This window comes from Ursus arctos, unplaced genomic scaffold (genome assembly GCF_023065955.2).
Source record: "Ursus arctos isolate Adak ecotype North America unplaced genomic scaffold, UrsArc2.0 scaffold_10, whole genome shotgun sequence".
Lineage (NCBI taxonomy): Eukaryota > Metazoa > Chordata > Mammalia > Carnivora > Ursidae > Ursus > Ursus arctos.
Genome location: NW_026622764.1, coordinates 76253124 through 76278927, shown reverse-complemented (window position 1 = coordinate 76278927; position 25804 = coordinate 76253124). Strand labels below are relative to the sequence as shown.

Here is a 25804-nt window from a genome sequence, read left to right as displayed (position 1 = left end):
ATTGATTTCATTAATCTTTAAACCTTGAACTTATTTAGGCTGTAAGAAGTTTAAAATACTAAAGAGTCACAAAGTTAACTGATCTACTGACCTGCTTAAAATATTCAACCCTCTTTGCTCTAGAACAGGGGGTGGCAAACCACAGCCTATGGCCAAATCTGGCCTCCTGCTTATTTTGTATGGCCTATCAGATGGTTTTTACATTTTTATATGGTTGAGGAAAACAAAATCAAAGAAAGTGGTATTTTAAGACATATGACAATTATACAAAATTCACATTTTTAATAACTGCAAATAAAGTTTTACAGGAACACTGCCACGCTTATTTGTGTAAGTATCATCCATGGCTGCTTCTGTACGACAATGGCAGAGCTAAACAGCTGCCTCAGAGAACATATGACCTGCAAAGCCTAATATTTATTACCTGGCCTCTACAGAAGAAGTCTGCCAATCCCTGGTTTAGAATAACACAAATGTTTCTCAAAATACATTCTATTACATTTTAAGTTTTAAATACTAAATTAAAAGTATAATACACAAATTCATATATCTACATCGTCCAATTCAAGAACTTCTGAACACAACTCATTCTCAAATTCCTTATCTAAAATCTGTAACTAAATCTCTCTCATCATGTCTTTTAACCTAATCAACATTTAAGTATGTTATACAGGGGTACATTCTGCCAATGAATACAATGAAATCCCGGACAACAGAAGGTTTCTTTTCTACCTATAGAACTAAATCGTTGCTCATTCCTGGTCGGGAAGTGAGGAATTAAAAGATATGATGACCGAAATAGCTAATGCTGATTATGTAACAAAATAAAATAAAGAAACTGCCTCAGAGCCTGCATGTGCTGTTCAAACGTAATTTATGTTCTCTAAAATATGAACCCTAAAAAGTCATGATAAACCAATGATTAATTCTTGTATAATATAGTAGATTCTTGCCCTTCTTCCAATGTCTGCGTTACAAAGGAGTTCTACCACAACTGAACTATATTATACAGATTAAAAACTGAATTCATCACCTGAACAGGGAAAGCAGAGGGATAAGAAAAAGCAAAGTCTAGCACAATACCCAAGGAGGTGAACGGTGAAGCAAGACAAGGAGTAAAGAGTAGCAAGTTAGTAAGATGATAAATTCTATTGGAACATGCTGAATCTGAGATGTCTGTGGGCCATCCAAATTAAAACATCCAGTAAGCACTTGGATTATAAGGCTCTGGAACTCTGGAGCAGCCTGTGCTGAATATAGATTTAGGAGTCATCGGTGCAGAAGTGGCGCTTGAAGTGGAAGAGATAGCCCACAGAAAGTGTATACAGTCAGCAAAGTTGAGAAATAAGATAGAACACTAATAATTTTTGCAGTAAGCAGAGAAAAAAAACAGACCATAAATGAGGTCAAGGAGAATCAGTCAAAAAGGTAGGAGGAAAAACTAATGAGAGTGGTTTTTCTAATACCTTATGGAAGAAAGAAAAATTGAGACATTTGTAAACTTTTGAGGGGCAGAATGACACCTAGAGTATTCCTAAATTCAGTGACCAACTGACCAACACACTTAAAAAGTCTTAATTTCATGCAATAGTATATTTATGTCTACCTACCTGGATCTAGAGAAATAAGGCTATCCAATAGAAAACTGCTTTCTATTAAGTAATGAATTCACATAACTGAAAAATTTTAACAAAAACCAAATGAAATTAAAAGATTAGGCACTGTCATTTTTGTAACAAATTATAAATTAAAACTGTTTATAAACTCCTTAAACGAAAGCAATAGGCCACAAACACAAAACTGTTAAAATAACACAGTAAAAAAGGGTTAACTTTCAAATTCAGAAGCTATTTGCATGTGGTAGTTCACAGCTGACAGGGGCAGCTGTCTAGTTTGTCTAGACAGCTGTTCAGATTTGGGGGAGTTGTTTCCAGTACTGCCAGCAAGTTTTTCACCTTTTCAAAAACTGCTGGAATGGGATCTTCTTTCAGTCAAATGAATAACACAAAGACTTAAACTTGGATATGTATCAAAATAATTTCTGTCAGATGTGGCAGGCAACAGAATTTATTGATTTAGTTACAATTATCTCTTTGGTACTGATAGTGTTTTTAGTCATCATTTCTCTGATTTAAAGAATAAAAGTACGGTAATGCCTAATCTGAACATTTCTACACAAAATATTTTTATGTATAACCATGGGTGAATAACCTTATTCTAGGTATTTTAAGATATATACCACAAAACTACAATATTTTAAATGGTTTGATCAGAAAAGGAAGGCAGTTGTAAGGATAGTAAATAATGTTTTTCTAATAAATGAAAAGGAAGAAACTAAAATGGTTGGGATTAAGTAAAAGGGCTTCCTTTTTTTTCCTTCTTCATTGGTCTTTATTTGGACTTTTACCCCAGTCCATTATATCTAACTAACTTGTGTGCTTGCACTATTAATAGCAAATCAACATCCCTCTCCACTCCACACACACATTTTTTCACCAGCTTTGGACTATTATAGTGGGGACCTTCATGAGCAAGCATAGGAACATATTGCTTACTTCTTGATATTTAGCAAATAATCAACAGGACTATTTAAAGTTATAATTGAAATAAACTGCTATTCAATAACCTTAACTTAACCCATGACTGATAAATAAGTACATAAAAAAGTACACTACACTCTACTACAGCAGTTCTCAAAGTGTGGTCCAGGGATCCTGAGACATTCCTAAGACCATATCAGATTGTCCATAAGGGCAAAACTATTTTCATACTAATACTAACACAGTATCTGCTTTTTCCATTCTCACTGTCATACATGTATATAGTGGCACTTCTTCAAGTTTACATGACCTATAATATTACAACTAACTGGATGCAGAAGCAGATCTGAGAATCTGGCTGTCTTCTAATAAGCATCACACTAGAGTTTTACAAAAATATAAAACAATGCCACTCTTTTCGGTAAACTTTTTTCCCCCCAAAATACAGCTGTTTGTTCACTAAAATGTTATTTATGTTAATATGTAATGGTTTGGTGTTAATATTTTTTTTAAGGATCTTATTTTTAAGTAATCTCTCTATCCAACATGGGACTCGAACCCACAACCCTGAGATAAAGAATTGCCTGCTCCATGGACTGAGCCAGCCAGGCACCTCCTCATATTGCTATTTTAAAATGAATTAACAAATTACTTTTTAAAGTTTTCAGTTTGAATTTTTAATACAGTAAATATTAATATTAACCCCATAAACAAAAGCTCTTCGTGTCATCAATAATTTCTAAGAATGTAAAGGGGTCTTGAGATCAAAAGGTTTGAGAACTTCAGCTCCAGGATATTCAATTCTTCATACTTATATAGCATTTTTATAAATTAGCAAGGACATTTCCATATAATTTCTATTTAAGTAGATGTATTGATTAGAAGAGAAGGCTTCAGAGGAGAAAGCAATCTGTCTTACTTTAAAGAGAAATAGAAAACATGTACTCTTATCAGTGGCACTCTTCCTTGGCCTTCACCACCAGAGATGAAAAGCAAGACTTACTGTGAAGAACAGCTCCATAACTCTGCTATCCAGAAGAGTCTCCCGCCAGGACTCTGTTGGCTTTAACAGCACATTTTGTGAGGATTCAAACATAGCTATATAATGTCTGCCCAGTTATCTGGTGTCAAGGTCAACAACAATAACATTCTTACTTTGTCTAAAGTATAAGTATATCCTAAATATAACAGGAGCCATCCAAAAAGAATGTAATGGAAACAGTTTAAGCCTCTTCACATATGCTACATAATTCATGCATGAAGCTAAGGAATAAAAGGCATTAAGTGCTTAAAAAAAAAAAAAAAAAAAAAGAATGCTACAGGAATATAAGGTAACAGTTTCATCAGAAATACATGTCATGCTGCAGGGATATAAAAACTTTGATAATCAGAGATCTTAATGGTAGCAACAAAAGAAAAAATATGAGTGTAAAACAGATTCCAAAAATATATACAAAAAAGGGAAAATCAATTTCTGAATATTTATCTCACCATTTCCCCCCAATATCTTATAACAGCTAAAACCACATATACAAAATATGAGTCTCATAACACACTACTTGGAAAAATAGCATTTTTCCCACAGAAATATATTCACTGGGTAACAAAAAAAGAACAAGAGCAAATATATATCATACTGAAGCAGAAAAACTCCCACACATTAGATTATGCAAATACCAATTCCAGACAAAGAAATAATCAGCTTATGTACAACACCGCAGATACTCATTTAAAATACCCACAGACTAAAAATCTACCTTTATGGTGTTCAAGTGTTTCAATATCAAACATGCTTCAAATAGAATACTATCTTTGTCACACATAAAGTAATCATAATGTATTTTTAGGTGTCCATGACTATAATTCACTTAATGACAGTGACATAGACACTGAGGTTTTTAAGAAAAGGGAAAGCTGTCTGGGCATAAAAGACAGTACTTATGCCCCTTCCACTACTAATCAGATGTCCAGCTAAATACATCAACTAGGCAACATTCTCAATCACTCAATGAGAAATTTCAACAATAGTTATCCAAAATTATAGCTTCCAAAAATTAGACACAAGTTCAAATTTTCATTTAAAGTATTTTCATTAAAGCCCAAATCATTAACAGAGAACACTAAAGGCTATGACAATGCTTTGGAAACCATTTTTTAAAAAATTATTACTTAACCCCCTTTTGAAATATCTAATATTTCGTCTCTGAAGAGCAAGGAGGGGACTACAAGTTGTTTCAGAAGAGAAGTCTGCTTGCTTATTTCTGAAAAATTGCTCCAAAAATGTTCTGCAACTCCATTTGATTAATGAATAAAAGTGAAATTCAAGTCAGTCGCTTAAATTTCACTTTTCTCTTCCTTTATCTGCCCCCTTGTGGAGGTGCAGGGAAAGAGTCAAGAGACCAAGCGGACGGGTTAAAATGAAGCAAGCCTGGATTTTTAAGAGAAAAAGAAAAAGAAATCAGTCCATGAGTACTAAGAGTTTTCAGTGTGTCAATAGTTTTTTAAATGATTTCACTTTCTCACTAGACACATATTTTGACTTATGTCGTTAACAGTGTGTTCTGCATTCAGAATACACTGATTGAATACTAGGTATTTTTACATGTTGTCTAAAATGAAGGCTTATCTTTTAGAGAAATATTTGTGGATGAAATCATAGGATGTCTAGGATTTGCTTTACACTAACCTGAGGATGGAAGAGTAGAGATGAAACAAGAACTTAGAGCTGATAAAGCTGGGTATTTTATTTTTGCACATCTTTGAGATTTTCCACAATAAAAGTTTGGGGCATAAAAAAAGGCGGCTTGAGCATATGCAACAAAGTACCCAAGTATAATGCAATAAATTCTTTGTACTCCATAAAAAAATATTCCACTTATTTTTTTCCAGTTCTTTTTTCCTTAAATTTCAATGTCGCATTTCATTAATTAAAAGGCAATGATTTTGATATATACTGGCCAGTAATGAAAAATATTTATTACTTATGTTCAGTACTGTGTTGAGCAGATACATAAAGAAAATCATGACAATCTTGTTCCAATTTTTTAGGAGTTTGCAATCTTACATTAAAATGGTAAACTTATTTTGTTGGACATCCAGATCTAACAAACAAAATATATGTGTATAATTTTACTAAATATTTTCAAGTAGAAAAATTACAGAATTTATTAGTACTTCATATGTTTACAAAAGGTATAAGTTTATTATTAAATTAGGTGGGTTATGAGACGGATTCACATAACTGTAGTAAAATGGTTCATCTCAAAGCAGACCACCTGTCAATTTTCTTGTTAATATAGCCACCCAGGCAAAAAGCAAGTGCAAGCTGCTCTCAGAGTAAGAAAGACAAACACTTCAGGTGCTGGTACCTGCAAGAGTAAGCTAAAATCTAAAACCCCCAAGAATCCTACACAATTCAAACACAGAGGAAGAATATTGGGAGAATACTGGCAAAAGTAAAGGGAGTAATATTTATGTCTTGGAAATAGGGAAAATCTCATTCCAAGAGAAGAAGAGAAATCTCCTGCATCCTAAGCCTGCTGGTTATACTCAACAAGGGGTTGCCAGTGTACTTCAGTGAGTGGAAGGTGATAACTTCAAAGATTAGTAAGTATTACAAAAGGAAACAAAACCTAAACCAAGATACTTGTTCAATTCTCTTTTCTACCTTTTTCTAATTTAGAAGAAGTGTATGCTCCATAAATTCTTGTGGATCTTAAGGATTTATATTAAGAGAAAATGGAAAGATATATTTAAGAGAGGGCTTTTTCCAGATATGAAATGGAATTAACTGCAATTGCTCACCGAAACTTCAGGTTCAAAATAATCCTCAAATCTTTAATCTTTTTAAATCCTGGTCTCAGCCTCCCTGATCCTGGTCTGTTTTAAACATACTTTCCCTAGTTCCCAGTATGTACAGCCAAATCTCCTCTAAAAGCTCACAACAAGCATATTTTTAAAACGTTAATTCCTTACACTTTGCTAACAGCACATGGAGATCTATGAGTTCTCTATCTGACATCTATCAGAAAATACTTTCCCCCTAATTATTTTTTTGAAGATTTTACTTATTTGAGAGAGAGAGAGAGAGCACAAGCAGGGGGAGCAGTAGAGGGAATGGGAGAAGCAGACTCCCCACTGCGCAGGCAGCCAGATGCCATGACCTGAGCCAAAGTAATTAAAGTTCACGTGAGTTTTTTGTTTTCCAACTCCAAACCTAGAAAGGACTTTTATCTCTGACATGATGTTTGTCTTCTATTAGAAACCTCACTTACAACACACTTTGCTCAGAAGCTACCCTAATTGTTCTTTGAAGAATTAACCTACAACACTGCAGACTTAACAACCTTGTCCTTGTAAGTCAGCCCAGCACAACCACTACCACCACTTTTGCATAGTAAAAGTGCACACATACTCTTGTTGGTACAATAAGATACAACCATTTAACTTGATTACAAATAATATGTCTATTGAAAGAACATATAACTACCCCAAAATCATTTTAATAAAAACTCAAACATTAAAAACAACAAAAAGACCAGTGTAATAATGAATGGAACAAATTTTTAAGAACAAAGCTACTCTGACAAGAAATACATATTTCAGTTAGCAGACTGTGCTGTGAAACTGCTGAAGTGGTTATCTTCATAAGAGGCTATGAGGGGGCCGCCTGGGTGGCTCAGTCGGTTAAGCATCTGCCTTTAGCTCAGGTCATGGTCCCAGGGTCCTGGGATGGAGTCCCACACTGGGCTCCCTGCTCAGCAGGGAGTCTGCTTCTCCCTCTTCCCTCTGCTATTGTTCTCTCTCTCTCTCTAATCAATCAATCAATCAATCTTCAAAAAAAAAAAAAAAAGAGGCTATGAGGGTTCTTCTGTATTACCTGAAATATTGTTACTATAAACGGTACTACTTTTCAATTAAAAAAATGAGTGAGAAGCATATCACAATGTGAACAGAACAGTCATATACAGATCTGGACCACATCTGTACATTCAAAATGTAAAAAATTAGGATAATTCAATTTTTTATTTGGTATTGCCAATTAATTGACTATTTCTGTATGTATAAGACACCCTAAAATATCACTTCTCTCCCAGATAATTCGTAATGTAGATTACTTTAAAAACAAAACAAAAAGACTACCTCTAAAATTCAGAAATCCAGCATTTCTATTCTTTTTTTTAAAGATTTTATTTATTCATTTGAGAGAGAGAGCAAGAGAGAGGAGGAGGAGCAGAGGGGAAGGGAGGGGGCAGGCTGACTCTGCACTGAGCGTAGAGCCCGACTCGGGGCTTGCTCCCGCAACCACGAGATCATGACCTGAGCTGAAACCAAGAGTTGGACACTTAACAGACTGAGCCACCCAGGTGCCCCTAGTATTTCTATTCTTAAGACATTTTAAAAAATGATTTAAAGTTTAAATAAAATAATAGTTTCTTTTAAGAACAAGTTTCCTTTTCAAAAGTTTCAAAAGTTTTCATTTATACTACTACATTAACATGCCATAATATCTACACATTATACTGCTTTCTCTTTTTTATCCAAATGTATTATCAATGAAAGAGAAGTCTGACGATGAAGTGATTATTTACTAATTAATCGTTTATTATACATATTATACACCTATCGGATTTTAGGAGACCTACAAGTCACGACAGGTTGATACTACTTTAATAGCTAGCATTTACCAAAATCTGAATTAGATTTTAAATCAAGAATTTTCTTGGCTTATGGCTTTAAACATTTATCTACAATAAATACTGAACTAAAGTAATTTATCTTTTGTATCAGAATAATTCATTTGTTAAAAAAAAAAATTCAGTAAAACAGCCATCCAGAGCTGCTTTGCCTTTTAGTAATCCTATGTCTTTTTAAAAATCTGTCATCCACATCTAATCTTACTTTACCTTCCCATATTTTCACCAAATTCAAAAACCACATTACAGCACAATGATGTTTCTGTCATTGTATCAAATACAAGCCCACTCCCCTCTTAGCAAAGGGTTCCAGCAACGGTTTCAATTCTGAAGTACAAAAACCCAACCAGTCCTCTAAGTTCAACACTCTCTTAATCCTCTGGAAAATCAGCTGCAGCTAGATGTGAATTCAACTGCACCTCAGAACAGTGAAGAATTAACTCTCTATTCTCTACCATCTGCTTCACAATGATCCTATCTAGCTCTAAAATTCTCTGCTTAGGAAAGCTCAGCAACTTCTAAGAACTCAAAAGCATATAAATGTACCACCTGCCCTACTTTATAACCAGAGAGAAACACGCTAGGCTAAGAGCCAGAAGGACAGAATTGAATGCACCCTGCTACTGACTGTCACTGGATAAATCCTACTAAGTCTCCTGCCCCGAACAACAAGTCTTGAGGTCTCAAACAACAAAACACTATTATCAGTGAGCACATATATCTTAACACGAGGGGAGAAAAGTCATCTTCAGAAGTCCTTACAAATGCAAATGAGTTCTTGTTCATCTACTAAACACCTTTAGTAAGGGTATCACTTTGTGGTGGTAACTGACAGTAAAAAGACAGTGAGTTATACAATAACTACAAATCATCCTCACACAAACACAGAGAGTATGAAAATTACCATAGCCTATACTTATAAATACTTTATGATACAGGAAGATCCTGTAGCAACAATGAACATTTTACAAAAGTAATAAAAACTTTAATTTCTCCATCTTCCCATATTCTTTTTAAGCCACCTCATTAGTAAAACCAAGTTTCAGAGGCAAAGGGAAAACCAAGTTTTTCTTCTTAAACATTTACTCTCTGTCACTATGAATTTTTTTAACAATAAAAACTGTTATTTCTCTTTCTGGCACCACACAAAACCAATGAGCCCAGTCTTACAGACAGCATTTAGTCCAAGTAACCAAAAGTCCTTTGAAATAAAGGAGAACTGACCTCACCTGAATGTTTTCCCAAGCCTTGCCTGCAAATAGTAACATCGGCTTTACTGGAAATCCTAATTTAGGTGAAGGCTTCTATATCCCATTACTATTTTATGATCCAGTTAGCTTTCCCCAAGAGACTGAGTTGAAATTTTTTTTACTAAAACCAAATCAGATCCACAAAAATAGAATATCAATAAAAGGCAGTGTAACCAAACTAAAAAAAGAAGTATTATTAAAGTCAACATACCAAACATACCTGCCAAACATTCTTATTACAAAATGATACTGTCATTTATGATTAGCATTGCCAAAACCCTTAAGCATTTATGGACACCAGGTGAACTCCTAGCTAAATAATCTTAGTGGCATAAACAAACATCCAAGAACTAAAATAATACTTTGGAATCAAATCATCTTACCTCACTAATTAAATAATATATATTTACTAAGCATCTATTACTATATACTAGACTGTGCAAGGTGCTAAAACAATATAGTGAACAAAAACATGACCCATGCTTTCATGAGCTTCCAAATGAGTGGGTAAATAAATTTATTCAAATAAGCTACAAATGAAAATTTACAACTGAGAAGTGAGCGAGGTGGGAGAAATCATATATTACATATGAGAAAGCATAGCAAAAGAAACCTGATCTAGGGTACACATCTGAGGCACAATCAGGTGGCGATTAGGCAAAGGGGAGAGGTGTCCAGGCAGAGAAAGTCCATGTGAAGAGGTGCCAAGGCAGAGGAAAACAGCTTGTGAGAGCAGCTCTAACAAAACAGCACAGAAAAGTTTGGAGAAGGAGGCAGAGATCAGATCATCCAGGATGCTAGAGACCATTTTTAAACTGGGATGATATGACAAAGATCATGGGACCAGGGACACTGTTTGGACAGCAGTGATCTGAAACAGAATGAAAGCAGGCAGATTTCGTCTCAGTCTCCAACAAAGTCAGACTGGGGCACGTGTACTTAGCTCACTGGACGGGGGGTGATTCTAACATCTACCAAATCCCAGGAGCTATATATGTTGCCCCACCCAGGGCTGAGGTGGAGGATACTTTCATAAATTACTTTCTACACATATAAAACCTACATATAATAAGTCCTTAATAAAGATAATGGTTTGCAGATAATACCATGTATATAAAAATTTTTTTTAATCCACAAAAAATACTATTTGAGCCAGTAAATTCAGCAACATTACATGGTACAAGATTAACATTAAATAAAAATGTATTTCTATACAATAACAATGAATATGAAAATAATTTTTAAATCAACTCCATTTACAACTAAATTAAAAAGAATAAAACTTATACAGGTATAAATTTAACAAAAGAATTCCGAAACTTCTACTCTGAAAGTATAAAACACTGTTGGAAGAAATTAAAGATCTAAATAAATGGAAAGATATCCCATGTTCATGGATCAGAAAATTTAACACTGTTAACATGGCAATACTCCCCAAACTGATCTACCGATTCAACACAATATCTATCAAAATCCCAGCTGCCTTTTCTGCAGAAATTGATAAGCCAATTCTAAATTTCATATGGAAATGCAAGGGACACAGAGAAGACAAAATAATCTTAAAAAAAAAAAAAGAACAAAGTTGGAGGACACACACTTCCTTACTTCAAAACTTACTATAAAGCTATAATAATCAAGACAATGTGGCACTGGCATAGTAACAGGCATAAAGACCAATGGAATAGAATTGAGAGGCCAGAAACACACTGTCGCATTTACAGTTGGGTAATTTTACACAGAGTGGGGGGTGGCAGGGACAAGACAATTCAATTGGAAAATATCTTTTTCAACAAATGCTGCAGGAACAATAGGATGTTCAACATGCAAAAAAATGAAGTTGGATCTCCACCTTATACTATATACAAAAACTAACTTAAAATGATGATAGACCTAATATATGACCAACCTAACTGAATGGGCTAAAAAACCATAAAAACTTAGAACAAAATATAAGATTAAATCTTTGTGATCTTAAGAACAAGAACAAAGTTGCAGTACTGACACTATCTAACTTACTATGAAGCTACAATAATCAAGACAGTGTGGTATCAGAGAAAGAATGGACAAATAGATCAAAGGGACTGAATAAAGAGACCAGAAACAGATCTATATGAATGTAGTCAAATAATCTTTGATAAAAGGGTAAAGGTAATACAATGGAGTAAAGACAGTCTTTTCAACAAATAGTACCCGAGCAACTGGACATCCAATGCAAAAAAAAAAAAAAAAAAAAAAAAGAAAGAAAGAGAGAAAGAAAGAAAGAAAGAAAGAAAGAAAGAAAGAAAAAGAATCTAGACACAGACCTTACACCCTTCACAAAAATTAACTCAAAATGATCACAGACCTAAATGTAAAACACAAAACTAAAATTCCTAGAATATAGAAGAAAATCTAGATGATCATAGGTTTGACAGACTTTTTAGATATAATACCAAAGTCATGATCCATGATAGAAAGAACTGATAAGTTGAATTTCATTAAAATTAAAAAATTCTGCTCGGTGAAGGACAATATAACAGAATAAGCAAACACTAGTAAAATATATTTGCAAAAGATATTTCTGGTAAAAGACTATTATCCAAAATATACAAAGAACTCTTAAAGTTCCACAATAAGGAAACAAACAACCCAGTTAAAAAACGGACTAAAGACCTTAACAGACACCTCACCAAAGATACACAGATGGCAATAAGCACATGAAAAGATGCTCCATATCATATGTCATCAGGGAAATGCAAATTTAAACAACAATAAGATACCACTACACACCTACCAGACTGGCCAAAATCTGAACACTGACAACACCAAATGCTGACAAGGATGTGGAGCTGAAAGAACACTCATTTCATTGCCAGTGGGTGTGCAAAATGCTGCCGCCACTCTGGAGGACAGTTTGGCAGTTTCTCAAAAAACTAAACCTACTCTTACCATATGATCCAGCAATTATGCTCCTGGGTATTCACCTAAAGGTGCTGAATATTTGTGTCAACACAAAAACCTGCACACAGCTGTTTAGTCATAACAGACAAAGCTTAGAAGCAACCAAGATGTCCTTTGGTAGGTAAATGGATAAGAAAATTGTCATCCAGACAACAGAATATTATTCAGTGATAATAAAGAAATAAACTATCAAGCAATGAAGAGACATGGAATCTTCAGTGCATATTACTAAGCAAAAGTCAATCTAAAAAGGCCACATACTATATCATTCCAATTACATGACATTCTGGAAAAGGAGAAACTACTGAGACAGTGAAACGATCAGTGGCTGACAAGGCTTTGGGGAGAGGTAAGGATGAATAGGTGGAACAAAGAGGATTTTTAGGGCAGTCAAACTACTTAGTATGGTACTGTGGTGGTGGATACATGTCATTATACATTTGTCAAAACCCACAGAACTCCAAGAGTGAACCCCAATGTAAACCATGGACTTTTGAGTGATAATGATGTGTCACTTAAAGGTTCATCAATGATAACAGAAGCACAACTCAGGGGGGGATATTGGTAATGGGAGACTATGCATGTGTGGGGGAAGGGAAGATATAGGAAATTTCTGTACCTTCTGCTCAATATTGCTATGAACCTAAAATTGCTCTAAAAAAGTCTATTTTAAAAAACCTTTCTGACCTTGGGTTATGCAAAGCCTTCTTACAAATGTATCAGAAGCACAAACAACAAACCACATGAAATGATGCTCAATAGCATTTACCATTAGGGTAAGGCAAATCTAAGCCACAGTGAGATACCGCTTTGTATGAAACAGGATGGTTATAAACAAAAAAACCCCAGATAAGTGTTGGTGAGGTCGCAAACAAAATGGAATACTTCTACACTACAATGTTAATGCAAAATAGTACAGGTTCCTCAAAATGTTAACTATATAGTTACCATATGACCCCAGAAATCCACTCCTACAGATTAAACCCAAGAGAAATATATCCACAAGTATGGGAAAACCTGTAGAAAGATGTTCATAGCAGCATTACCCTATACTGAAAATTGTTTTTTTAAAATGGAAAGAACTGGGGCGCCTGGGTGGCTCAGTCAGTTAAGCATCTACCTTCGGCTCGGGTCATGATCCTGGGGTCCTGGGATCGAACCCCACATAGGGCTCCCTGCTCAGCGGGGAGTCTGCTTCTCCCTTTCCCTCTGCCCTTCCCCCCTGCCTGTGCTCTTTCTCTCTCTCATGCTCTCGCTCTCTGAATAAATAAAATCTTAAAAAAAAAATTTTTTTTTAAATGGAAAGAACTCACATGACCATCAACTGATCAGCAGATGAATAGGGAACTAAAACATGGTATTATCCACACAGTGGAATGTTACTTGGCAACAAAAAGGAATGGAATACTGATACATGCTACAAAACGAATACACCTCAAAAACATGCCACATAAAAGTGACAAAAACCCCACATATTGTAGAATTCTGTTTAAAATAAAACATCCAAAATAGAAAAATCTAGATAGAAAGTGGATTAGTAGTTGCCATTGGTGGAGGTGGGGGGAAGTGGGGGCGGGAATGTTAAAGGGTATGGGGTTTCTTTTTGGGATTGATAAATACTCCCTAAAATCAATGATGGTGATGGTTGCACAACTCCTGAGTAAACTTTAAAGAAAAAATTTAATTGTACATTTTAAATGTGGGACTTGTGGGGCACTGGGGTGGCTCAGTTAAGCATCTGGCTCTTGATCTCGGCTCAGGTCATGATCTCGGCTCAGGTCATGATCTCAGGGTTGTGAGATTGAGCCTGTGTTGGGCTCCACACTGGGCATGAAGCCTGCTTGAGAGTCTCTCTCCCTCTCCCCCTACCCCCCGCCCCCACCCTGCACTTGAGTGCACGCTTTCTCTCTATATATATCAAAATAAATAAATAAATGTGTGACTTGTATGGCTTGTGAATTATATCACAATGCCTTAAAAAAATACGAGTATTTCTTAATTCAAAATCAATGCTATGTCAACATGTTATCTTTTATCAATGCCAAATGTAACTTTTTGAACATGAATTCTCAATTCAGAACACAGTTGTTTTAATGAAAAGACATAATGTACCAAGCAGACATTTTAGATGACTTACAAATGTGAGTAAAATCTTAAAGTCTTCCATATAGGACAATTCCCTACTTCTTTCTTCTTTGGGAAGGAAACCTGATGTATAATCAGGAATATTTACTACCCTAAGTGGATTAAAAAATAGAAAACCTAATATTAAAAATTCAAAGGACGGGGCGCCTGGGTGTCACAGTCATGAAGCGTCTGCCTTCGGCTCAGGGCGTGATCCCGGTGTTATGGGATCGAGCCCCACATCAGGCTCCTCCGCTATGAGCCTGCTTCTTTCTCTCCCACTCTCCCTGCTTGTGTTCCCTCTCTCGCTGACTGTCTCTATCTCTGTCAAGTAAATAAATAAAATCTTTAAAAAAAAAAAAATTCAAAAGACTACAGTAAGTGATGTTTATCCCAATTAAATTACATTTCCATTACTTTTATACAGTTCAATGCTACCCATTTAGGTGTGAATACATGTTTTGGTGATTAGGTCAGAGAACTTTCAGGCTATCAAGCCCTCTTTTGTATTCCACTCCAATATGTTGGTTACTTACCCACCCTAGTGTAAGGCTAGGCTAGTCAACCAAAGCTGATGTGAAGAGGGAGAAAAGGCATCATTCCCTCTTTCAAGGAACTTAAAAATCCGACTCAGGCTGAGCTGCAGGACCACAATGTTAATACTAATTACTCTCTGATCTCTCACAACAACTGTCTAGGGTGGGCAGCTGTGTAATCTTTATACATAAAGATCATGCTACCAGCCTACTGTCAGTAGAACAATGATTTTGCATTAATGGTAACAGATTCACACACTTTTCCCCAGTCCAAATAATGACCAAAATCTGCTAAAGACAACTGACCAGGGTAGGAAGTATAGTTCTACCCACAGTAAAAGCAAAGTTTCTTTAACCGATAAAAGGATTAAACCCACACGGTCTTAATGGTGTCTGATATGAACAAAAAAATCCTGCCATCAAAATTAAGATGTACAGAATGGCCTTCAAGAATTCACTTTAGGTATTAATAAACCAAAATTCTCCATACTACTGTAATTTCTTGAGTATTCACTACTCACTTAAACCTAATACATGGGAAAAACATGTACTTTAGTGGGCAGCTCTTCTACCATCTTCCCATCGACACCATTTTGCAAATAATATAATCTTAAACTCTATGCTCAGAGTATAGCCCAGGACTACCTTATATGTAGTGTCATTTGTTAAGAATTTATTAAACTGATAACCTAGATAGTTCAGAATTTAGAACTCGATGGATATATTTCTTTATAAATAATTTGAAAGGAAATAATTTTCTAGTGAGAAATACTACATTTAAAGTAATTAAGTCAGACCTGTCCAACACACACCTACATAAACGACATAACTTACTAAGCCAAAGGGGCACCAAGGGATGCTGCTCCTGGCATGTAAGGTTTAACTTTTAAGTTGCCCATGGCCTTAAATTACTAAGCAATTAAGGTAAGAGACTTAAAAAGTATGGAAGTTAAGTTTCCTCTTGGGGAGACTTTTTTCTAATGCTCAATCCATTCCTCCCTGCTCCTGATTAGATTTAAACTATAAAAAGTAATAAGTGAAAAATCTGTGGGCTTTGAAATAAAGAAAATAAAACTGCACAGTCCTGCTCAGAGAGCAGCAAACAACTTAGTGGGCCTTCCCGTTTGCTCTTCAACCACCTGCAGGTTGACATCAGAGAAGCAGTTTTGTTAACTTTCTCCTATAGCCAAAGGCCCTACCAGCTATGATGGTTCTATGTAACTATAGTACGTATAATAGGATAATAACTATAGGTAATACAATGGGATATCACAGGCAAGAAAACAGATATAAGAACTACCAAGTTCAAAAGTTCAAAAGAACTACCAAGTTCAAAAGTTCAACTACTAAATATTTTTCAAAATATTACAGTATAGGTTAATATATAATTCAGGACAATCAATTATGACCTAGGACCGAAGGGACTACTCCCAACATAACCTTTCCTTCCAATGACCTGAAGTCAGAAATTCTTCTTGCTGGTTCCTCCTGGATACATTCCTTGTAAAGCAGAAATATCCCTGGGAGGATAAAACATAAACTACTTCTGACACTGATTAATGACTTTACAGACTGACTTTTCTTTTAAAGTGTACAATTATCAGGTAGAAACAGAGGATAGTTTGGGGAAAAATGAAAAAAAAAAAAAGAAGACTGAAGAAGAAACTTCACATTGGCTTTATACATTTTTTTCCAGACACACACACACACACACACACACACACACACACACACACACACAAATTCCATCAGATGCTGATGTCTACAACTTTGCTCCTCTACTTTTGAATAAACCTAGACAAAGCTGATCAAAACAGCATTTAATAGCTAAGAATCTTGGGTCATGATGGTAGGCAGACCATACAACCTAAAGCTTATTATCTTCCTCACTACCTCAACTGCATCCTGGGCTATCTAAACATCTGTACCACTGGCCTATCTAGCACTACAACATCGCATTTTCTTGCGTCAATTCTGATTTCTTCCCCTTGGGCAATAAACAGATTTCACTTCTCCAAAGCATAAAGTACAAAACCAAACCAAACCTTCAATTATCTCAAACTGCCACTACATTTCTCAAGTTCATGGTCCTCGAAATACTGACACTTTCTACTTCAATTACCAATCACTACTCAATCACTGAAATGGCTTCTGTGCAATACCCTGCCCACCTGGCACTCAAATAAACTTATCTCCACATGGCTATCTGTGTCCTGATACCCAATCTACATCTTCCTTCTCAGTAACAGCACATCTACTACCTTTATTTTTTGAAAAACTCATCTATCTTTGCTTCCCCAACTCCCTTGCCTGGCTATTCCCTCTGCTTGTCTGAACTACCCTGCTCAATCTCTTTTACTTCTTCCTGGTTCTTACTATTGCTGTACCCAAAGATTCTACCATCAATCTTCTCTGCTTCCCTTTGAATGATCTTTCTCACCCCCTTTACTTCAGTGGCCCCATAAAAGGAGTATCTCCCAAAACTTTATCTATACCCTTAATCTGCCTCTGAAACATTCTACAACAGTAGGCAGTTGACCTGTACAGCAAGATTTACTCTAACCCTTGGCATGACTGCTGATATTTTTAAAGCCTTGAGACTTAATTCACGTACTACACAATTTACTCATTGACAGTACAACTCAGTGGTGTTTAGTATATTCAGAGTTATGCAACCATCACCATGATATAATTTTAGAACATTTTTATCACCCAAAAAGAAGCCCCATGCACTTAAGCCATCACCTCCTGTTTTCATCCAACCATCCCAGCCCTAGGTAACCACTAATCTTTCTGTTTCCATAGGTCTGCCTACTCTGGAATTGTACAACATGTGGTCTTTTGTGAATGACTTCTTTCACAAAAAGAATGTATGATGTATGATGTTTCCAAGGTGTATCCATGTTGTTGCATGTATCAGTATCAGTATTCCTTTTTACTGATGAATAATAGTCTATAATGTGGGTAAACCACATTTATCCATTCATCAGTTGAAGGCTACTTGGGTTATTTCTACTTTTTGCCTATTATAAATTATACTGCTAAGTACATTCACATAAAAGTTTTTGTGTGGATCACTACTGACACTTTGGGCACAATAACTATTTCTTGTGGGAGCTGTCCTGTGCATGTTAGATGTCTAGCAGTAACCCTGGCCTCTACCCACCAGTTGCCAGTAACATTCCCCTATAAGTGATAAACAAATATGTCTCCAGACATTGCCAAATGTATCAAGTGTGCAAAATCACCCCAACTGAGAACCACTGCTGTGGAGTTATGACTTCTTCAGTGAAACTCTATGTATGCACGTTAATCTTGACCTAAGATAATTGCAAAATTATTATACGTGACAGCAAATACTCTTAAATATTAATAAATATCTAAACATTCAATTCATGTATTCTTTTCATTAATACCTCTCAGCTTCGACTGGCTTTCTCGATAACATTTTTATAGTCATAATTTACATACTTCTCAGTAAGAAATCTCCGAAAGCTTCAGCAACCAACTACACAAAATTTCCTTCCAGCCAATCTAATATATATTTTGGTCTATAATCATATCCTTTCATTTATCAACAAATCATTTACGTAAATACAAATCTGGAGGCTGAACTTTGGAAAACAGTGTGAAGGTCCCTTAAAAAGTTAAAAATTGAGCTACCCTATGATCCAGCAATTGCACTACTGGGTATTTACCCCAAAGAGACAGACGCAGTGAAGAGAAGGGCCATATGCACCCCAATGTTCATAGCAGCATTGTCCACAATAGCTAAATTGTGGAAGGAGCCGAGATGCCCTTCAACGGATGACTGGATTAAGAAGATGTGGTCCATATATACAATGGAATATTACTCAGCCATCAAAAAGAACGATTTCACAACATTTGCAGCAACATGGACGGGACTGGAAGAGATAATGCTAAGTGAAATAAGTCAAGCAGAGAAAGACAATTATCATATGGTTTCACTCATTTGTGGAACATAAGAAATAGGAAGATTGGCAAGAGAAGAAAGGGAAGAATGAAGGGGGGTAAACAGAAAGGGGAATGAACCATGAGAGACTATGGACTCTGGGAAACAAACTGAGGGCTTCAGAGGGGAGAGGGGTGGGGGACTGGGATAGGCTGGTAATGGGTATTAAGGAGGGCACGTACTGCATGGTGCACTGGGTGTTAAACGGAAGTAATGTATCATGGAACATTACATCAAAAACTAGGGATGTACTGTACGGTGACTAACATAACATAATAAAAATTATTATAAAAAAAATCTGGAGGCTGAGCATGCATATTTAACCTTAAAAATCATTGATTCAAATGAATAATTTCTCCTATCAATCCTTTTGGCATTCTAGCATTCTAAATTAAAAACTGAGGTAAGGGCAATTAAGTTACATATTAACAGATGCAGCAATCATTCACCACCATGACATTTCTCAGGTAATTCCAACTCCCCTAGCCTCTTCTATCTTTCTAAACAATAGTCAATTATCTGTTGGGATAACTGGATATCCACATGCAAAAGAACTAAGCCCGATCACTATCTCACATCATACATAAAATTTAATTAAAAACAGATCAAAGTTTTCAATATGAAGAGTCTACATATAAGAAGCCAGTCTTAAAAGAAGACACAGGCATAAATTTTCATGACTTGGGATCAGGCAATGATTTCTGAGCTTTGACAACAAAAGAAAAAATAAATAAATTGGACATCATCAAAATTCAAATTTTCTGTATTTCAAAGGACATCATAAAAAAGTAAAATACAACTCAGAGAAATGGAGGAATTATCTGAAAATCATGTATCTGTTGAGGGACCTGTATCCAGAATATATAAAGAACTATTACAATTCAATTTTAAACAAATAAACCAATTATAAAATAGACAATGGATTTCAATAGGCATTTTTCCAAAGAAGAATCACATATGGCCCAAAACCACATAAAAAGATGTTTAATACATTAACCGTCAGGGTAATGCAAATCAAAATCACAATGAGATACCACTTCATATGAAATAGGATGGCTATAAACAGACAAATAACAAGTGTTGGCCAGGATGTGGAGAAATTGGAAACCTCATATAATGTTGGTAAGAATGTGAAATGGTACAGCTACTTTAGAAAACAGCGTGGCAGCTCCTCAAAAGATTAAACACAGTTTCCACATGATTCAGCAATTCTACTGCTAGGTACATCCCAGAGAAATGAAAATTTAAGTCCAAACATGAACTTAAAAATGAATGTTCATAGCAGCAGCATTATTCATAATAACCAAAAAGCTGAAACAGCCCAACTGTCAATCAATTAATCCATGGATAACTAGAAATGTGGTATATCCTTACAACAAAAATTATGCATATGTAGAGACAGAAAGAAAGAAAAAGAAAAAGGGACAAAATGTTTTCAACTGGTGAATCTTGGTATTAGGACATACGGCCAATTCTTTCAATTACTCTTGTAGTATCTCTGTATGTTTAGAAGTACATCAAAATAAAAAGATGCAAGAAAGAAAGCACATTGCAAAAAATTATGAATAGGGATTGATATTGGCAATTTAACACAGCCTCATTTAACATGATACCATTCTAAATGATCGAATATATTTGATACAAAATACACATTTTACAAGGTCTACTAGCTATTATTCTATCTTAAGGGATAAATCATTTTTTAAAGAGCCAAACATTTTATATTAACTAAGTTAAATTTGATTTGTAGGCCCTCTTCAAGGTACAAAGCTAAATGATAATCCAATTCCCTTCCAGTGATTAAACAGATCACCAAGGAATTGCCAAAATTAGAAATTATATCACAATTGGGTTCCCTGAAACTGATTCCCTTAATTAGCACTAAAAATGTAGCTTTGTTTAACTCCATTGCCATGTTCTTTCCCTACATTTAAAGCTAATCCTCTTGAAGGAATACTGGACTGGAGTTCAGGTGGCCAACAAATGGCCACTATGCAAACATCTATGGTCAGATATGAATTCATCTGTAAGTCATGAAGTAGAATATCTGAAGGTCAAGATCAAGATCTACTTCTCTTTAAACAAGGGATTATTTTCTCTGGGAACACTAAAGCCGTGCTAATTATTTTCAGATGACAGGTTTTCCAGAGCTTTATCTAAATACTTTATGAAAATATTTTATGTGTGTGTATCTTTAGACAAACTTTGTTTCCAAACTCCTACAGCACTGTTTCCCTTTACAAAACAGTCACATTTCCCCCTAAAACAGAGACTTTAAAATTGGCTCCAATATATGCAGTGTAACTTCTGTTGATTTTCCCTACATATATAATTAATGTTTTGATAGTTCCATATGGCCTGCTACTTTTTTAAATCTGTCTCAAAGTTTTCAACATCTTTCCCTTTTTTACTAACAAAAACTGGAGCAAAAATTATATTGCAGCACTCAAAGGGGAAATTTTTTAAAAAGCAAACCTAAGAAAATATATGCATTTTAACAACCAAAAAGAATATACTGAAGATATAAATTAATAACGAGGAGAAAGCTGATTAGAGAGCAAGGATAAAAGCAGAAAGTGATTAACATCCCTATAAGCTCTGCCCCACAGAGCACCAGCTCACCATGACTGCCTTGGGGAATGACAACGAGTCAGAGACTCAATACCCTATATAGTATTTCACAGTTAGTTTTTTACTGCATGAGTGTATTAACTTGAAAATAGAAGGAAAAGTTGTACCTAACACCACTTAACCCCTTTAAAATCCCACAATTTTACCAGCCAAAAACAGTAGGTAATTTCTAGTATGTGAATGTAGCAACTCTTGGTTCTGTTGGAATAAAAATGAGTCTCACCTTAAATCTCTGGTATGGCTGAATATGTATTTCCTATTTGCTTGTCATCTTTTTCTCCTAAATAGATTCCCTAACCCCCCATACCTAGGCCCCCAAGAAAAGACTGATTAAAGACATGTACAACAAGTTAAATTAAATTTCCTGTATATTAGGTCAAGAAAAAAGAACCTAACACAGACAGCTGATAAGCTTCTTTATTCAAGTAAGCTACTAAAAGCTCAATAAATAGTAGCTAACTCCTGAGTGTTTTAAATGTATTACTATATTTAAATCACTCAACAATCCATATCCCCATTTTATATTTGGAAAAACTGAGACGCAGTGATGTTGCCTAACATCAGCTAAGAATTAAACCTAGATGGGGCGCCTGGGTAGCGCAGTCGTTAAAACGTCTGCCTTCGGCTCAGGGTGTGATCCTGGTGTTCCAGGATCGAGTCCCACATCGGGCTCCTCCGCTGGGAGGCTGCTTCTTCCTCTCCCACTCCCCCTGCTGTGTCCCCTCTCTCCCTGGCTGTCTCTGTCAAATAAATAAATAAAATCTTTAAAAAAAAAAAAAAAGAATTAAACCTAGATTTGTCTGACTCAACTATGATAAAGATGAAGAGACACTAGATAGTACTGCTTTCAATCTATCAATAGGTAGCAAATTTTCTAGAAAGCAAATCATAAACCTTAAACTAAGAAACAGAACTTTAATAACTTTAATAACTGATTTTTTTAAAAAGCAGACATATGTACCTACAATGTAACCCATTTAAACTTATTTTGTATCACTCATAATTAGCTAGAAATAAAAGTTTTATATTTTAATATTAAAAAAAAGTCTTCAAAGGGGGCACCTGGGTGGGTCAGTTGGTTAAGCATCTGCCTTCAGCTCAGGTCATGACCCCAAGATCCTGGAATCCAGACCCATGTTGGGCTCCCTGCTCAGCGGGAAGCCTGCTTCTCCCTCTGCCTCTGCCTCTGCCCCTCCCCCTACTCATGCTCTCTCTCTCTCTCTCTCTCTCTCAAATAAAGTCTTAAAAAAAAAAAAAGGTCTTCAAAGAATAAACATACTACTACCTTACTATCTACACTCGAACAATATCTGCATCCATAAAGATCAAATCACAGAATGCCAAATTAGTCTTAAGGAAAGTCAGCCAAATAAATCCAATGTAATCACATGTTACACAGAGGAAATGATTCAGTTTCTCGACAAAAATTCACTTCCCACCTTCTTCTTTTTCCTTCCTAAGGAACACTGCTATTCCTATTAGTTGGCAACAGCCCCCTTATCCACTAAATGCTTCCATTTATTTGACTCTCTTCTACAAAGCTGTAAATGAAATTTTAAATCCTGTAAGTAGTACACTGCATTGTACATTATAAAATGAAAAAAAAATTAAATTCCATTTCTTAAAAACGTATTTTCTTTCCAGCAATAACACTTTACAAACCTGCAGAGATGAAGTACTTTTAGCCATAATTAAGTCATCTATGAAAATTACCACAAATAAACTCTTCAGTTTAAAAGGATATAATTTGGAGGAAGAAAGTTCCAGCTCAAGACTTGATTGGCGAGTGCAAGGTAACGCTGAAATACTGAAGACATCTGAGCATTGAGGTTTTCCCGCCTGCTGAACTCCTGAAGAACTTCAACCGTTAACATGAAGATTTGACGAAGGTCATCTTCCTATAATAAATAAATCACACATATTTTTCAATCAAAAGCTGATACACAATGTATTCCCATTTAAGAACCATAAAACAAAACAAACAAAAACCTTAAAATTTTCAATGGAAAAACACTACCTCTTTAAGAACATTTTCCATTTTTAGGCCTGCTCATAATTTATATCACAAGTATGCTTTCAAGTGACACCAGTTTGAATGCATCTACTATAATATAAATGCTACTCCATAAAAGAAGTGGAGTCTTTGACAACTACTACAGAGCTGGAGGGGTCAGTTGCTTTAGTGCAGAGCCCTCGGATTTAAGCCAATGCCTTCACATAACTTTACTTCAGAGCCAAACAATACATACGAGACAAAGAGCCCACACCATCTGCAATAACATTTTAAATACATGGCCCTCGTTGGCATTCTGCCAGGCCTATTTTAAGGCCAGCGAAGTCCCACCAATTGAATCAGTTACATCTAAATGTAATAAGAACAAAATAAATAATCTAAGGATCTTTGGAGTGGTATTTCCTCTTTGTTTAAAGACTAAAATTAAACAAGAAATCTAAAATTGTCAACTATGTTCGTCAAATCTTTATCCTATCTTATATTATATCCTTTACTAAATGCTGTGAAATCACAACACCAATCTTCAAGCACAGGCTACCATTCAACTAGATCAAATAAATGTTCTTGCTCCATTAAGAACAGATTGTGTAAAAAGTAAACAATCTAATAAAACATAAAAATACCAATACCTGAAAAACTCTTTTGCAGTTACCATGGAATTCCATACTGAGTCCAATGTTGCTCGTTTTACTTGAACTTGAGAATTCACTCAATAGTGCAGTTAGAATAGAACAGGCCAGAGTTTGCTGTAATTATTTGATAAGAAACAACTGTAAGGCATTTTCCCCCAACGCTTTGTTTCAATACAGTATTTGTTCAAAGAACATTTTCTATCTTTAGATCTTCCATTATATCTTTAGATCTTATTCCTACCAGTCAGAAAACTAGATATGACAAAATAAAGATTAGCTCTCCTTTCTAAGTAGCCTAGTAATTATAAATATACTTCCTCAATTTCAGTTATACAAATCCATCTGTGACTTGAACTCAGGAAATACATCTATTCAGTCATAGAGTACAAATGACATTTCAACATAACCAATGTTGAATGTATTATTTCATTTACTTCCCACAACAACCCATATCCCCATTTCACATTTGAACAAGTGAGGTTTGGAGAGGAAAGGTAATAAACACCAGCTGAGATTTGAATTCAGGTCTGTGTGACTCTATGTTCTCATGTTTATAAAGTGTATTTCCAAGCAGATGAAAAGTGAAGCAGATTTTATAGCATCCAAAACATTAACCAGGTAATTCTCAAAAGTTTTTTAAATTGAAAATAAAGATTTTCCTTCTTAATGGCTCTATCCAACAGGCTCCTAACATCAACTTACTGCTTTTACTCATAGACTATTTAGAGTCAAGGTGCCAGGGATGGAGAGGATACAAACTATTCTGGCAAGTTTCCAGGGGTTAAACAGAAATATGCACACTACCTCTGAACAACCGAAAGATTAAAGTCAAGATGATACTATTTATGCAAGCTTATACAACAGCTGAACACAGTCATACCCACCCACCAACTGCAACATCTTTGTTCAGAAATGCTTCTGATGTCAGTACCTTGACCTTACAGATGCTTATCTTGGCAAATCTGAGCAAATATACATAAAATTAAATTCCTAAAGAATAGCATGAGTTGCTATTTGCTAAAACTGAATGATGGTTACATGGATGACCAATACACTTTATGTTTATTTTTGCGTTAAGTCTGAAACTTTCCTCTAAAAACTGTGAAAAAGAATCAAATTCATATTTAATTTCAATTAAATTAATTTCAATTAAAATAAGCATGGCTGTATAATTAATATTTATGGATGGCACACCAGCCCATACATTCAAGCAGTTTCTTAGACTTTGCCACTCCATGAAGCCTAACAATAGAGAATACATGCAAATTCCTTCAGCAATCTGGGGATATAGACTAAGCTGCCTTCAACAATGGTAAAAGTACTCTTAATATGCCTGGTTTAGTTTAAACACAGACACACATACACACGCACACATGCACTCACTCTTTGTAAACTTTACTTTAAAATATACATTTCTTTTAATATAAAAATGTTGCCCCTTTCCCAAATCATCAAGAGAATTGTACAA

At 35.3% G+C, this 25804-nt stretch overlaps 1 protein-coding gene across 1 annotated transcript in view; it reads right to left on the bottom strand.

The window, feature by feature from the left end:
* The window catches only part of XPO4 (exportin 4), a 121240-nt gene that overhangs the window by 47138 nt on the left and 48298 nt on the right, over positions 1-25804 (bottom strand). The window contains exons 5-7 of the mRNA XM_026492962.4: positions 24334-24450; positions 23435-23588; positions 3544-3656 (exon numbers count right to left, since the gene is read on the bottom strand). Of these exons, the coding sequence (XP_026348747.1) occupies positions 3544-3656; positions 23435-23588; positions 24334-24450 (384 nt within the window). The remainder of the gene's footprint in view (positions 1-3543; positions 3657-23434; positions 23589-24333; positions 24451-25804) is intronic.